At 47.4% G+C, this 17,388-nt stretch overlaps 1 protein-coding gene across 1 annotated transcript in view; it reads left to right on the forward strand.

Annotated features, from left to right (window-relative positions):
• The window catches only part of PPP1R1A (protein phosphatase 1 regulatory inhibitor subunit 1A), a 74,997-nt gene extending 58,346 nt beyond the window's left edge, over positions 1 to 16,651 (forward strand). Inside the window, 4 exon segments of the mRNA XM_033136891.1 lie at positions 1,943 to 2,058; positions 2,060 to 2,147; positions 11,574 to 11,699; positions 14,872 to 16,651. Of these exon segments, the coding sequence (XP_032992782.1) occupies positions 1,943 to 2,058; positions 2,060 to 2,147; positions 11,574 to 11,620 (251 nt within the window). The 3' untranslated portion in view covers positions 11,621 to 11,699; positions 14,872 to 16,651.
• The last annotated feature ends 737 nt before the right edge of the window (positions 16,652 to 17,388 follow it).

Raw genomic sequence — 17,388 nt, forward strand, 5'->3', positions numbered from 1 at the left:
TGCCCCGCCCCGGGGGTGTTTTTTTTCCCGCCGCCCCGGGTAGCGCTGAGCCTTCTTCCGCGCCACTGTGACTCTGGAATGAATGGAGGTTTTTTCTTAACTTCGTACTGATATTGCCTGTTGCTTTGAAAGCAACAAGCTCTCTCGCTGCCTTCCCACCTCTGAAAGGCTTGGCACAATGTCTTTCTCTGCACTCTAGAGAGATCAAGAGTTCTGTCAGTGAGGTTCTGTGCAGGATAGGCTAAACCCCTGCATCTTCCCCTCTCCATCAGCTTGGAGATGGGGAGAGCGCTGGGGCTTACAGCCACAGCTCCTTCAATGGCAGCATGTTTCACCCCCACAGTATTTCCCCCTTCTCTTTTGTGAGGTAATGGCAGGGTCAGTAGCCAGCACAGCTTTTTGTCTGGCTGTCTATTGACCAGGCTTGCTAAAAGCACTGAAGGCTGTTTTTTTCAAAGGTGTGCACGCACATGCGCACACACAGACACACTGCTATGTCCCTTGCTTGGCAGTATCCCAGGAATGCCATCCTGTGATTAATGACATAGTCGTTTAAAAGAGATTAGGATTTATTTTTAAACAAGCATCCCCAATTATAGGCTGGAAGGTACCTTCAAAGGTCATCCAATCCATCTCTTCCCCCCAACTGGTCTTAAGCCCATTGGCACGTAAACAGCACCAGGCAGATGCTTCTCCCAACCTATTTTTACAAATGCTCATTCATATGGCATTGCTCCAGAATGTCCAACTCTTAAAGAGGTGATCTACACCCATGGAAGACCCTCATCTCCCCACTCCATGGGTCTTTACCAATTTAAGGTGGATTCCTGCTGTAGAACAGTTGCCAACCTGATATCTGCTTGTATTGAGGGGTTTAGTTATTTTTACTCATGCAAACCCACCCACTCCCATTTGCAGCTGAACGTTCTAAAGTGCCCACAAAGATGTCCTGTGTGATTCTTCTGATATGTGGATGGGTTCTTAGTTGTCTTTGTGTTTTTCCATCTACAATTTTCTCCTTTCTGTCTGACTAAATGTATCTAGTCCCCCCCCTCCTTCTGCAACCTTCCCTCATAAATTTTGCATTGAACCACTTTATCTTTTGCGTTGCTCTACATTCCCCCCCATTTGCCCACCCTGCTGTTTTTTAAGCCTTGCAGAGCATTGTGTATTGCAGAGCACAATTCTCAGGCTGACAGGGTCACAGGATCCATTTGGACCACAGAGAGATCAGGGTCGAAAGAGGAACAGTTTCCATAACTAGAGGTCATTATGACTCATGGGTGATGGAGAAATTTCGTTTTCCAGAAAACAGGTTCAGTTCTGAGAACCAGGATTCAAGAACAAATATTCATATACTAGTTGGAAAGAAGAAAGGTCATTAGGCATTGGGTCAAAAATGTAATAATGGCATGGACGGTGTGCTCCTCTGCATATCTGGTCGAAGTGAGTCCTGCTGAGTTTAGGGGACTTACTCCCAGGTAAAGTATATAAAGGAGCCCAGTGGTAGGAAGCATGGAGCACAGGAAGTGGTTTAGAACACTGTTCTTCAACCTTGGGGGATTGTAAACACAAAGTCTTTCTGTTGCACATCTCCACAATGGACTTGGCCTCTTCTAAATCCATTCTGTGGTTTACCCCAACCCTCTGGAACAGATTGGGGGGGGGCACAGAGGGAGGAGAGGAGAGGAGAAAAACTCCTGGTACACAGGCAGAAATCCTTGCACCAAGGGACCATTTCGTTGGCCACAATCCTGTGTCCCCAGATGTTGGGCTACAGCTACACCTTCCTTCAGAAGGCACTGCCTACTGGCAGCTGAATGTTTCTCAATGAGCAACTCTCCTTTTTTACAACTGGGCGTAAAAAATTAAATGTGTGCACAGGAAACCCCAGACCCTTTAAATTCATATTTTCATGAGGTTTTCTTCCTCCCCCTTTCAGAGCTCCAGCTGATGGTTGAGCACCATCTCTGCAAGCAGCAGGCAGATGAGGAGGATGTCAGCACTGGGAGCCAGGAGCCCCACAGCCCAAGCTGCTGCCCTCATGCCAACTCAAAGACCCGGCCACAGTCCTGGGAGTTGCCCTTTGGCCCAAGCTCAGGCTCAGCTGGGCATTCAGCAGGGGGAGCCCGCTGGCCTGGAGGAACGTGAGTATGTTTCAGTCACTAGAGGCATTAGCCACTTTTCCTAGCTAGCATGTCCAAAACATCTGGACGGCATCAGGTTGATGAAGGTTAGCCTACATTTTATGTTTTATTTTTAGGGTTGAGGAGCAAAAAGAGGACACATTTGCCAGCTTCTACTTTTAACTATGGATAACTATGACGGCACTCATTTTACATACCCATGAAAAAGAGGGCGTGTCCTGGAAAAAGAGGACATATGGCAACCCTACATTTTAATCCCATAGAACTCAATGGGGGCATAGGGGTCTTTTCTGATTTGTGCAGCCCTTTATCTGCATAGCACCACCCTGGAATCTGTTGTTGTTGTTTTTAAATTGGTCCATGTAATATGATCTATCCGTGTAATATGATCGTTCCATGACAGCCTGTGTGAAAGCAAGCTGTGCATTAACACGGTGCTGCTGCAGATCATGCTAATAGCCTGCCCACTCTGCAGCAGGCAGCCTCAATGCCAAGTCATGCCAAAAAATCCTTTGTCTAATAAGGAGATCAAACAGTGGCCTCTAGCGGCCGTAGTCCAAAATTATAGCCGAGCTTTGCTTGACTCCTCTCTCTCGCTCTCTCTCTCCCTCTCCCTGTGTGTTTGTGTGTGGAGGGCCTTCCTGGAGGGAAGCGTTTTGATCCACTCCCTGTCTTGATAAATGTTTTATCAGGGATGTTCTCTCTAACAAGCTCTGCCCAAGCCCCTTGTCAAATATTCATAGTGTGAGCGTGTCCTGCAAAGTGCTGCGGCTGGATGATGGGCTCAAAACAGCTGTGGCCTCCCCTTTGACATTTCACAGAAGAGGGAGGTGGCTGCTCTTGTTTTCCATTATTAACAGGACTTCAGAGTGCAGCAGGGAACAGACAAAAAGCAAACTGCTTCCCTAGGGACTTGTGTCATGTCCCACCGAGGGTTGTGAGTGGGGTTCTCCCCCAACACTCAGCTCAAGTAAATATGTTTTATTATTTCCCTTGGTTGAAAACTCACAGCTTTTGAGGAGTATGCTATGGGAAGCTGTCATTCAAGACATAACAACTGGAACTTCAGCCAGAGCCAGCCTAACCGTAGTCAGGCTAGGGGACTTCCTGGAGTGTCACCACTGGGGGCTTGCCTCAGCTTTCTCTTGGAGAAAGAGACCATTGCCTGCACCTCTGGAGGAAGGGCATCCATGGCAGAGGCTTAGCTGCTGGGCTGAAATGCCCTTGTCCATTCCTGGGGATTCAACCAAGAGCCACCTTTATCTCCCCAGCCACCCTGGGCCACAGGCACAATTGTAAGCTGGAGGAAGTAAAAAAAGTGGCAGGCATTTGACCATGTTTCTCTAATGAGCTTGGCTTTGGGGGCAAAATAAAAAATAATAAAAACAAAACAGGCCCAAGATGTTTGGGCTATTTTATGAGAAAGGGTGTGTGTGTTATATGGGAGACTCAACAAGAACAGTTCTTCTTTTGCTTGCCCCAAGTAAGAACATAGGAGCTCAGCTGGATCAGGCTAATGGCCCATCTGGTCCAGGCTTCTGTTCTCAGAGGGGCCAAGCAGATGTCATGGACAGCCTGCTCCTCTATGAATTTAATAAATATTCAGGAAAAGTCAGAAGCCCAATGTAACTTCGTTTATTCAACAGCTCAATCCCATAATAAACAAGAACACACTCTGAAAGCCCCAACAAGAACTGCCAGTTGGCAGTTGACAGTTGACAGAGCTTGCCATTAGAACTTTCGTCCACCTACGCTTCTACGATTGGTTAGAATCATAACATGTGTTAAACCCAATACATAACGCTCCTCCCCCCAACTTCCTAACAAAAGGAACAAACATAGTCATCAAAGTGCTGGCCTTTTCCGCTCCCACTGGGACCGTCGTGGTTCCTGTGCCCGAATGGGTGACCCAGGAGGTTCCTCCGGTACCTGCGGTCTAAGTGGGGAGGCTGGCTCTGAAGGGGTAATGGCCAATGGCACCATTGAGGACTCCGGCCTGAAGTCACCTTGCTGGGTAACTCGGTCACCTGCAACCCATCTGGTTCCCACCCTGGCCTGGGCACAGATTCTTCCAAAGTACCCATTTCTCTGTCCTCTGGTTCCGCTTGAAGTTCCCTGTTCGGAGGTGTCCTGGTTCTGATCTGGTCAAGGTGTCTCTTCCAAACAAGACCCCCCTCCAGCCCTCCCTCGTAGGAGACCGGACCTGTACAGCGGGCAATGGTACCTGGGACCCAACCCTGTCCGGGCCCATAGTTCCGGACGTACACAGTGTCCCCCGGAAAGAACCCTCTAGGAGCCCCCCCACCACAGTCATGAGCGTTGCTCAAGAGCCCGGTCGGGGTGCATACGATCAAGGAGGGTAGTGAGCCTCCTTCCCATAAGCAACTCTGCTGGGCTCCGGCCGGTCACTGCGCTTGGGGTGTGGTTGGGCCAATAAGAACTCCGCTAACCGGAGAGTCCAGTCACCATGCACTATGCGCCTAAGTGCATCTTTGGTAGTACGGACCATGCGTTCAGCTTGGCCGTTAGTGGCTGGGTGAAAAGGAGCGGAACGAATGTGGCGGATTCCATTCGTTACAAATTCTTTGAATTCCGCCGAAGTAAAAGTGGTCCCATTATCACTCACCAGCGTGTCTGGCAAGCCATGTGTTGCAAATAGCTTCCTAAGCACTTTATAGTTGCTCTCGTGGACACGGTTGAGGTCGGCACCACCTCTAGCCACTTGGACTGAGAGTCGACCACTATTAGGAAGTGTTGGCCCTGAAAAGGCCCCGCAAAGTCCACGTGCACCCGGACCATGGGGACTGTGTGGACTCCCAGGACTGTACTGGAGCCTTGGGTGGATCCGGCCGGGAGACCTGGCAGGGCTCGCAACGTTTCACCCAACCCTCTATCTCCGCATCTATGCCTGGCCACCACACATAGCTACTGGCCAATGCCTTCATCCGGACAATTCCCAGGTGAGACACATGCAGCCCTTCTAAGACTTTTTTTCTTAACGTGGTGGGGACTATAACACGGCTACCCCATAACACGCATCCTCGTGAGTAGACAGCTCGTCTTTGCGGGCTGTGTAACATGAAAATTCTGGACCCGGCTTCCCGGCCACCCCCTCCCCACCCAGTCCGAGACGCGGGCCAATAGTCCGTCCTTCGCGGTTGCGGCGGCAATGTCCTTCACATGCAGGGGCTGGTCAGGTGAGTCTTCCAGCCGCAGGATCTGGTGGGCAGGAGCAGGGTCAGGGCCACTCTCCGGCAGTGGCAAGCGGCTGAGCGCGTCTGCGTGACCCATGGCTTTCCCAGGTCAGTGCTGTAGTGAGTATTGGTACCCGGCCAGGAAAATGGACCAGCGCAATACTCGTGGCGAAAGCATCTGGGGTGTCTGGCGGTCGGGCGCAAAGAGTCCCAGGAGTGGCTTGTGGTCTGTAACGATTGTGAAAGGCCGACCATAAAGGAAGTCATGAAACTTGTTGACTCCTTTAACTATTGCCAAACCCTCCTTGTCGATCTGGGAGTAGTTGCGCTCTGCCGACGTGAGAGTTTGGGAGAAGTAAGCCACTGGAACTTCCCTCCTCCGGAGCTGGTGGCCCAGTACTGCACCCACTCCATAAGGGGAAGCATCGCAAGCCAACACCACCGGAAGCTTTTCATCGAAGTGTGCCAACACTGAGTTGGACACAAGCAAGTCTTTGACCCCTCGGAAAGCCTTGGCCTGTCGAGGGCCCCAGACCCATGGTGCTTTTTTGTCCAGGAGCCTGTGCAAAGGCTCAGCTACAGCTGCCTTGTGTGACAGGAATGCATGGTAAAAATTAAGAAGTCCCAAGAAGGCTTGTAACTCTGCCTTGTTCTTTGGGTCTGGGGCATCGCAAATGACGCGCACTTTGTCCTCTGCTGGATGCAGGCCGTCCGCGTCAACCCGGAAACCCAGGAAATCCACACTGCTAACTCCCAACAGGCACTTTTTCTGCTTTACTTTAAGTCCTGCTGCCTGGAAACGTTGGAGCACTGTCCTTAATCTGGCCGTAAAGTCCTCTTTTGTTGATGCGACAATCAGCACATCATTGAAAAACGGTGTGACTCCGGGGATGCCTTTAAGGAGACGGTCCATTAGGCTCTGAAATAACCCTGGGGCCACGCAAACTCCAAACTGTAGGCGTTTGACCCTGAAAGCACCCCTGTGAGTCACGATTGTCTGGGCGTCTGCGTTGGCCTCATCAACGGGCAGCTGCTGATAAGCTTGCACTAAATCTAACTTCCCGAAAATCTTGGCCCCAGCCAGGGTCGCTAACACGTGGTTCACTACTGGAACCGGGTATGCGTGGTCCTGTAAGGCCCGGTTCAGGGTGCATTTGTAATCACCACAAATACGGACTGAGCCGTCCAGCTAACCGGTGTGACAATTGGGGTTTCCCAGGTTCCCGAATCTACCGGCTCTAAGACCCCTTGTGCGACTAAGCGATCAAGCTCCTCATCGATCCTGGGTTTCAGCGCAAACGGGACTCTACGGGCCTTGACCTGGATGGGTTGCACTGTGGGGTTCAGCCATAGGGAAATCAGGGGTCCGTTGTACAGGCCCAGGGTTCCATCAAAGACTGATGGAAACTCCTGGCAGATTGATTCGAATTCTGCCCCTGGGGAAATCTGATTAAGCCCTGAAATGCTTAAGCCTAATGGCCCGAACCATGCTAGGCCTAGAAGGCTAGTGAATGGGCCTTTAGTTATGATGAGGTTCAAATTCTTGGTGTACTTCTTAAACTGGACCTTGAAGGTGCCCATACCCTTTAGCTGTATTCTTTTCCTCTGGAAGTCCCGCAGCACTATGGGGGCTGGGCGGAGAGGAGGACCGCCGTCAGGACAAAGCTCTTTCAGAGTCTTAGCAGATATTATGGAATGGATGAGCCGGTATCCAACTCCATAGTACACGGGGATCCCTCTATCTTGAGTCGCACCCTAAGCTTATTGGGCCCCGGGGATGGAAGTTGCAGTACCCTGGCTGAAGAGGTGGACTGTAACTCCTCCTCTATGAAGGCCTCATGGACACGTTGCTTGGGTCGTGCTCTGGAGGTCTTGGAGCAGCAGACTCGACCAATGTGCCCAGTTTTCCCACAGTGGCAACATGTGGCATCCCAAAACCTGCATGTCCGCCGCTCGTGGTTTTCTCTGCAGCTGGCGCAGGTCCCTCGAGGTGCGTCAGATGATCGCTGGTTCGACAATGTGCTTGTAGCTTGGGAGCTGTGTTGTTGGTCGGATCTGTCCGAAGCTTGGTGGACATCCTCATTATGGGAATCTACGGAAGATGACCGGTCTCACTGTATGCGGTGAGTTCTCCTTTGGCATGAGGCTGTAGGCCGCCTCGTGGGCGTTATCCTTCTCAAAGGCTGTGGCCATATTTATTGCTTCCATCATTGTGATGTCACTTTTGCCAGCAGCTCGCGGCGGAGACGGCTGTCTCGCACACCAGTGATGAATCTTTTGAGAAGTCGTTCCTCAATGTCAGTGAATTGGCAATACATCACAATTGCCCGGAGCGCGGTGATGTATTCACTCGCTGACTCTTGCGCTTGTTGCACTCTGTGCGCCAAGTCGTAGCGGCAGTGGTTCTTAGTTGGCTGAGGCGCGAGGTGTCTTGTCATAGCCTGTGTCAGCTCATCAAAGTGCAGGCCTCTATGTCCCTGGGTGCCATCAGACCTTCCAGTAGAGTGATGGCGGAACTTCCCAGCACCGTCAATAGCACATCCACCTTGTCTGCCTCCCTAGTGAAGCCTTGTAGTCGGACGTAGCTCCTTATTCGGCAGAGCCACTGCGGCCATTCTGCAAGATGGCTCATATCAAAGTCCGGTGGCGGCCGACTATGACTGGTGGCCATCCTCAGACCTGAAGTAGTCGCTTGTGCGATTATGGGTGGTTGCGAAGACGCGGCAGGCGTGGTCTCGTTTCCGGGGCTTCTTGCTGAGTCCAGCGTGGCGGTGTTGCGATTAATGTGAGGCGGCAGGTGGCTGTGCTGCGTTGCAGTCTCAGGCCTCTGGTATCTAGCAGGAGCTCATGAATCCCACCTCGTCGCCAATAATAAATATTCAGGAAAAGTCAGAAGCCCAATGTAACTTCGTTTATTCAACAGCTCAATCCCATAATAAACAAGAACACACTCTGAAAGCCCCAACAAGAACTGCCAGTTGGCAGTTGACAGAGCTTGCCATTAGAACTTTCGCCCCCCTACGCTTCTACGATTGATTAGAATCATAACATGTGTTAAACCCAATACATAACAGAATTTATCCAGCCCTCTTTTAAACCCATCAAAGTTGGTGGTCATCCCTGTATCTTGTGGGAATGATTTGCATAGTTTAACTATGCACTGTGGGAAGAAGTGTATAAGTTTGCCTGACCTAAATTTTCCAACATTCAGCTTCTTTGGATGTCCCCAAGTTCTAGCATTATGAAAAATGGAGAAAAACACCTGCCTATGAACTTTCTCCTTGCTGTGTATAATTTTATATACATCTATATGTTGATGGAGGAGACTCTTGAGAGTCCCATGGACTGCAAAAAGATCAAACTTATCCATCCTTAAAGAAATCAGCCCTTGGTGCCCCCGTGGAAGGACAGATCCTGAAGTTGAGGCTCCAGTACTTTAGCCACCTCATAAGAAGAGAAGACTCCCTGGAAAAGACACTGATGTTGGGAAAGATGGAGGGCACAAGGAGAAGGGGACGACAGAGGAGGATATGGTTGGACAGTGTTCTCGAAGCGACTGGCATGAGTTTGGCCAAACTGCGGGAGGCAGTGAGATAGGCGTCCTGGCGTGCTCTGGTCCATGGGGTCCGAGATAGGACATGACTGAACGACTGAACAACATTGTGTCCCTCCTGAACACACCTTTTTTCTAATTCCAGAGGGTGCATTATAGAGAAACGGTGTTGTGTTATAAAGATGGTGTGTGTGTGTGTGTGTGTGAGAGAGAGAGAGAGAGAGAGAGAGAGAGAGAGAGAGAGAGCGAGCTGCTGTTGACTGAATGAATTGTACAATCACAATAGTAAAGGACTGGTAAAAGAGGTAGCATGTTCCACTTTTCAGCACTTCCATAGACAGAATAGAGGTTTCTAATCTATGTAACTGATAGATGTCCAGGAATCTGAGGGTGGATTCAGTCCAGATTAAGGGAATGTGCAGTACAATAGCATGTGATTTAAATTACAAGGATTTAAAATGAAACCGAGAAGATGTAACTCTAGTCAGCTCTTGGAAAATGTTAGGTGGCTTGTCTTGTAATAGGACACAGTGGGTGGGGAGTCCAACATTCTGATTGCAAAAGGCAGCATCAACAAGACTCGTTTGAGCTAGCCGTATTTTAATACATACTGGCCCAGTTACACGAAGCAGCAAAAGACAACACACCCAAACCAAAAATTCATTCTCCTTGCAAGAACCGAAATATCTTGGATGTCTTTGAATTTTGGTTAAAAGAATGGTAGTTCTAGTTCCTTTCTGATGTTTTGTAAGAGCATGATTCAAAAGAGGTTTAGAGTCAATGGCATGAAACGGCCATTCCTAAGAGATGGAAGAAGCTGCAGTGCCCAGTCAGTTAACCTGGCTCTCTTAAGAACTCCACCCTATGGCACTTCATACATAGAGCTGCATAAGTAAATTATGGGATAGAGGTGTTTGCATTGTGCAGGTGATTCTGTGTACCTGCACATGGGGGTTTCCTGTGCACACTTCCCACACCCTGCTTTTGTCAAATCACAGTGCCTCTTGCATTGTTAGGAGGCTACAATTTGTGTGATGGCACAGAGAACTGATTTTGGAAATGAAGACCTCACGACATGATTCTCTCTGGACCTTTCTCGATGATGGTCCATGCACCCTACCCTGATAGCTGGGTTGGGGAATCTATGGCCTTCCAGGTGTTGTTGAATTAAAACTCCCATCAACCCCAGCCAGCGCAGCTAATGGTCAGGAGGGTGGAAGTTCTATTCCAGCAACATCTAGAGAGCCACAGGTTCCCCAGCCACCCTACAGAAACATTCATCACTCTTGGGACACCTGCCTTTACCCATTCTCCAAAGTAGCATACACAGCCTACCTGCCTGCCTGCCTTTAGACTTTGTATGGGGTTTCTTAGCAGCCTCAGCTCCTGCTTCGAACCTTCTTGCCTCACTTCTTCACTCAACCCAATTTCTGGTCCTATTATCCCTTCGTTCCCCCACCTTTTCAGATGACTGCACCCATCTCTACTCAGCCTGTGGCTGATCCTTCCTCTTCCAAAGCCAGAATGTTTATGAACATTCCATGATGGGCATTTGTCCACAAAACGTCTCTGTGCATATAGGCAGCTACATGTACATAGCAACCACTCCCATCAACATTTTCTAAACACATGAACATTGAAGCTGAGGTGGTGGGCACTTTCCTGCTTTCATGTGCACGCATGTGATTTCAACACGGGGTGGGGGCCTCTTCTGAACAGCCCTGTTGCAGCTATTCAGTCAATAGTTATCGAAGGCACACAAGTTGCAAAGGTAAAAATGTACACTGTTATAGAATATTGATCAAATGGTTACAACTTTCTCTGTTACCCTCTATTAAAGAAATCACTATCACACTCCTTGTTCTTTTCCCATAGACAAAACGCTCCAACATCTTAATTTCCAATTTCTTAAGGAATATACTTGATGCGGTCTAGGCTTAATTAGCAGCATTAAGATACTTTTCTCTTCTTTTACTTTTTTGATCCCTTTGCTGGGGAAACCCAGCCAGATGGGCAGGGTATAAATAAGTAAATTATTAAATATTATTATTAATATAAATAATTATATTTGCACACCCTCGCAATCCTTTGCATGCATGGAGCTTCCAGAGTTGTCTGCTCACTTTAATGGAGGTAAGGGCTTCTCAAGTAACAAGAGGTGTTGCATCTAAAGTTTTCTCTGACATGGTTTATAGATGGGGGAAAGCACACATGCTAGAGTTCAAAATGCCCATGTGGCCATATGGATTGGGGAGAGGGGGCTGGTTATGACTGGGACTTATTGTCACGACACACTGAGTTTAACATTCCCAGGTGAGCTTCCCATTATTTATTATTTATACCTTCCCAAATCTTCCCTGAGCAGTTCCAACCATTGAGAATCTATCCGTGCATATATGTAGCGAGAAGGTAAGTATAGCTGTGTCTGCTTATTAACAGTGAATCTCATCTGGTATGCCTTACTCAGTGACCCAGTTTAGAAGATTTCTCTGGAGCTGTTTTGACAGACGTTCTTTGGTGTGTTTTTTGTTTTTGTTTTTGTTTATTGTTCTCTATACGCCGGTATCATCTGCCAATGTTGCTGTTCTCCCTATTCCGCTCCGCGGCTTGATTGTTTTGTGAATCAATTAAAAAAATCCCTCCATTTCCTCATGGACTTTATGACAATTGTTTGTGCAGAAGGAGCGTCACGGGAGCTTGCTGCGCAGAGAGACCCAGTAATGTGAAGCCAGACCTGTCCTCAGAGAAGCAAGGAGTTCATATACCACCGGAGAGCTCTGTGGAGAAGCAGAAGCCGGCCAAGGAGTAGGTACAGCTGTCCCTCTTAGTTTGGGGAGGGGCTGGGAAAAGGGAGATAAAGGAGCCAACTCTGCTCTGAATAGAACGGACACCCAGGGGTATATTATACCAATTCTGAAATTGCCGTCATTAGTGATATATATGAGCTTTCGTGTGCATGCACACTTCTTCAGATACGTATCTGAAGAAGTGTGCATGCACACGAAAGCTCATACCAAGAACAAACTCAGTTGGTCTCTAAGGTGCTACTGGAAAGAATTTTCTATTTTGTTCGACTATGGCAGACCAACACGGCTACCCACCTATAATTAGTGATATATAGTCTTCCTTTATGAGCTAGGGAAAGTATTGCAGGAAAAAGCCATCTGACTATGCCGAATGTTTACCTCTTTGGGGTTTGGAAAGTGAAAGTAATTTGCGATTCACCTTTCTCTTGCTCCTTCATAGCTATTGTTTCCCCAGTCTGTTGCTGCTTCAGCTTGCTTTGCCCAGGCATAGGGCTTTCCTCCCCCACTTTCCTTCTTGTAATCCAGGTCAGTGGTGGCTTAGCAAACGAAGTTGATTTAGAGTGAAGCTGATTTAGAGTGAGGCAGCACTTCCTGGAGCAGCATAGCCCTTCCTTGGAATAATGGGTGGACACCTTTTGCCCCCATTTTTTTTTAAAAAGCTCACCTGTAAAATACCAAAATCCTGGCAGAGGTGGACGGTTCAAAGCTGCTGGATTTTGTGTGTGTGCAAACAGTAGTTTCACATTTTCAATCGGTTCTTTCAATCAGTTATTTCTAGCGTTCCCCCCCCACCCCCCATGCCTCAGGAGAACAGGTTAAAATGTGATAGCAAATACACCCATTCACTTGGAATTTTAGCATTTTCTGAAATGCAACGCAAATTGTTTGCCCAGGTGAGTAGGGGCACTGTATATCACAGAAGCGCATCAAGATCTCTCTGCACATAGTAAGGAAGAATAAACCCATAGTTCTGCCTTGGTGCATAGTAACCCTAATATGACCTGCTGTATGCACAGCAAAGAAGAAATTTCGTATGTTGGCACACATGCAGGGCACTGAGCAGAACATTGATGCAATGTGGATACTTTATTCTGCAAGGGGTATGTACATCTTAACATAGGGATGGATGAGTATCAATACCAAAATAATGGGTTGTGGCCAATGTTAGTCCTACTTGGAGTAGACCCATTAAAATGAATGGATAAGACTACCAGGTCTATTAAGGTAAATATGTCTACACAACTTGGTGGTCAACCCCAACCCCCCTTTTTCCTGTTTTCTAAACTTAAAACATGTCAAACAGCCTTTTACACATAGGAATGGCACTCAGGGCAATATTTGAAAATGCTCATTCAGATATTGCAGCGTGAACCACCTCTGTGATTCTTCAGTTCACGCATTTCAGCACTGAGCAACTGAACAGGAAAATGGGTTTGAGAGCTATGCCTAAATAAAGGCAGCATGTCCAGGTGAACCTGAGGGGGGACAGAGGATGCTCTGGGGTTCTGTGGGGTACAAAATAATCATAATAAAATATTTTGCTGTGCATGTGCAAGCAACTGTATTGCAGATCAAAAGGCCACAGGTGCCTGGCCACCTGCATGACCTCTGACACAATGCAGACACAAGTCCCGCAGTGATAAAATCATTGGATGGTGTGTGAGAGTGGGGGGAGAGAGAGTGCGCGTGTTAGCTCTGCGGGGTATCAATTCCCTTTTTGGATGCCTGGATTATGAAGTCTCACTGTGGACTTCAATTAGTTCTCCTTTCAGCTTAGATAGTTCATTTCAGATCAACTAGTCAGGGGAAAGGTTTGGTTGCTTCACTCAAGCCCAGGCTTAATGAAACCTGAAAGGGAGTTCTTGTACTTTAGTATACTGAGAATGAAGATACAACGTGGGCCCCAGGGAGATGCAGAAACATGCAGCAGACTTGCACAAGTCTTCACTCTCTGGCTCCTGCACACCTGAGTGCCTACCTGTACCCAGCAATGTGTTGTCTTAACACAAAGCACAAGCAAGACAGAAGCAGAGGAGATTTAAAAGGTTCTTTGATGCATTCAGGCACCACTAAAAGTGATGACAACCCTTATTATCATTGGATAGTTTGGACTATTGTGTTAAATTACCAAGGGCTGAGATAGCTTGGTCTCTATATTTAGCCAAGGGGCAATTTTAGAGATTCTACTGGTCATATCAAAGGTCTGTTGCTGAGCCAACAACCCTCCCCACCTTGTTCTTTTCCCCTCATTGTTGGATGTTCAGAGGAATGTTGCCTCTGCCTCAGCTGAGGCTGAGAGGAGTTCTGATCCAAAAATATGGAGGTACCAGACTGGCAAAGTCTGTTTTTTTAAAGAGGGTCTGTTGAGCTTGCAAAGTTCATAGCTGTTAATAGGCTTGTCCTCCAGTGAGTTCACAGAATCACAATCAATAATCATAGAGCTGGAAGGGATCCATGAGGATCATGTAGTCCAGTCCAGAGATTAAATAAGAGTCTCATGTTCTACCAACTGAGAATAAGGGGTCTAATTCCTTCTTAAAGCTATCTAACCTATGGCTTTAAATTCCGTTGCATCTTACATGCAAGAAAGAACATCTCTTGCCAATCAATTCCATTAGGTGACCCTAAGTCCTAGTATTATGAGCCATGAAGAAAAATGCATCTCTGAACTCTCTCCATGCCATGCATAATTTCATATGCTCTGTCCTCACCCACCCATCCAAAATAGCCTCACACTCTTTTAGCGTTTTCTTGCAGCAGAGGTGAAGAACATTTGGCCCTCCAGCTGTTGTTGGACCACAATCCCCATCTGGCCCAGTCAGCACAGCCAATGGCTAGAGATGATGGGAGTTGTAGTCCAGCAACATCTGAATGGCCACAGGTGAGCTATCCCTGCCTTTTGTAAGGAAAACGATCCAAACTCTTGGTTTTTGTGATTGTCTATGTTTCTACATCTTTTCCAGCTCCTAGATGTCCCTTTTTCAGATGAGGTGATCAGAAGTAATGATTGAAATAGGTATCGGACAAGATAGCAAGCACCTTTGACGCATTTTCCACAGAATGATTAAACCCTTGTGCATATCCCAGCTCCACTTTGAAACTAACCTTGCTCTTCAACAGCCATTCTGAAGAGCCTGTTCTACAAACTTTGTTGCTTGTTTGTTCCATAGGTGATGCACTGCTTCAAGAATGGAGATTATGTCCGAACACAGGCGGAGCTCATGTCTACATACTGGAATATCACACAGCAGTTTTCGTTAAAGAATTTTTTTTGGTTGTTTTTTTAAGATTTCAATGGCTGTTCAGATGTTTGTAATGTCCCTCCCCCCTTTTTAAAAAATGAAATGTCCAATGGCCTAGGGGAGGATGTCTATTCAGTTTGGGCTTGGGCTCATGTTTTAGGTGTTGAAGTAGAAAAAGGTGAATCAGCCTAGAGCACTAGAGAGTATGTTTGTTAGTTAGCAGAGCTGGAGAATCTCCATATTGTACATTTATCACTGGCCCAGTTCTCCAGAACAGCAGATGAGTTTGTAAAGTCTTATGCCCTGGAGCTGAACCACTTAAGAGCTGGAGTGAGGCACCTGGCTGTGCACTCCAAGCACACATGATAGATTTCTTTATGCCAAGAACTGCAGAGAATTCTAACTTGGCTCTTTCTCTGATGTGCCATTTTTTATATACAAATATTTTGTTGTAGTAGTAGTCGTTGTTGGGTAGAAGAGCATTCAGTTCATGTAAGCTTCCACCTGCAGTCCTCACTTATGTAGTACAGCTCAAAAATAGGTTTACCATTATTTCATCTGCTGTGGGAGAGATCTAGGCCACCAGCTAGATGATTTTATTCCCTTAGACCTCGTTTTTCTATATTCTACAATGATGTTTTCCTAGCCGTCTAATACTGATTTCTACAATTTTTATTGCTTTCTACTGTAGCCATAAGTAGGTGCAGGCTGGGAAAATCTGCAGCTCCTCCTATCATGCTTTGGAAGGAAACTAGGATGGGAACAGTAAAGTAGAGCAGGAATGGGGGAACCTCCAAAAGTGGTTGGGACTCCATGTCCCATTAGGCAGTCAGGATGATGGGAGCTATAGTCCAAAATATCTGGACAGCTATCCAAAAGCTTCCTGCCTATAATGTGGGGGGAATCTGAACAAATGACCACCTCCTCTTTATTCCTTCTCCAGCTGAGCTGTCCTTTCTTTGGGAGTGACAAGATACAACAGTGCCTTCTGGAGAGAGCAGCAGGTTTTCCTCCCTTGAAACAACCTACAGGCCTCAGCCGTGTGTGCATAACCTCCAGGATTGTCACACATTAAACAAAAAAAAAGTCTGCTTATTTCCTGGGACGTTAGAGTAACACAGTCGTGAGTGCTTGAAATAGCTGTCTATTTTTTCTCCTTATGCTGGACATAATACCAGTATTTTGAATTTTCCTCTTAAGTAATAGCAAACGCAGTCAAGACTTCCCTGTCATAAAGAAACCAGTTGAATGCAGCCTAGACGAAGGAGCGGAGGACAGCTCAGTGACTCTTACAGTGTTTTAAGCCAAAGCCTCAATATGACATGGGCCTTCTGTAAGTCAGCACCCTTCAGATTTTGTTGCAGTCCAATTCCCATCTGCCTCAGCCAGAATAGGCAATGGGGGCAGGGGTGGTGGATTGTAGTTCTAGCAACATTTGGAGGGCACCAGGTTGGGGAGAGGTGCTGCATGCCTTTATTACACAATCATTACTCCACCCGCAAAAAGGGTGGCTGCAGGCTAGATACACAGGTCCAAGATATCAGAGGTCCCACTTGAGTTTCTCATCAGTCGTACATTGTGTATCCCTGAATCGTTGGCAGAGTTTTACATATCTGGACCCCATTCTGGGCTCTCTTCCCCCATCACACATGTGAATTCTATTTTCTTTATTAAACAGGTCATCTTTGCTTGGTTTTTGAGTTCCAAATCACTCGTTTCCCCTAAGTGGCTTGTGTGGTGCTATGACAACATGGCAGGGCTCAGTCTTTCAGCCTCAGCAGTGCTGTCAGGGATGTATCATTTTTCCTTGGTCTGCAAAAATGCCTCTTGGCCAACATTAAGTGCCATCTTCATCTGACACCAAAGGCAAGAGTCAGAACCTGTCTTCCTTATTAGAAGGCACAACTATGAAGCTGGTGAATTTATGAAAGCAACAGCAGGAGGGCCACGGGTTCCCCTCTCTTTTAGTGGTGTGTTTGAGAGGCAGAGATTCTGCCTGACAGTGTCTGGGGACAACCCTGGGGACAATCAAAATAAGAAAATAAGAAGGAAGAGGACAACTGACACCCAGGAGTCCCAGTGCAGTCCTGGCTGACACTTTGGTGACTAAATGAAATGCAGGTGCTATCCTACTTGCCACTTCTGATTTAACTTTGTGTGCAGCATAAAGATGCAGAGCTAAAGGTAGGCCTGAATTTGCACCCATGGAGAGCTGATTCACACACAATATGAAGGCAAACTACGGCTTAGTACAAGTGTGCAGGTTGCTAGAGAGAAGTTCACAGCAACTGTGCTCCTCTCCTGGTACTCCTGCTGCTTTGAGCTAAGCCATGGTTTAGCTAGGAGTGTTTTCTGAACCCAAACTCATGGTTTGCCTCACTCCAGACCAGCGGCAGAGCAAGCCAATCGGGTGCCTGGGGCAGCACGTGTGCCCTGCACACAGGG

The sequence above is a fragment of the Lacerta agilis genome, chromosome 2, assembly GCF_009819535.1.
Source record: "Lacerta agilis isolate rLacAgi1 chromosome 2, rLacAgi1.pri, whole genome shotgun sequence".
Taxonomy (NCBI): Eukaryota; Metazoa; Chordata; class Lepidosauria; order Squamata; family Lacertidae; genus Lacerta; species Lacerta agilis.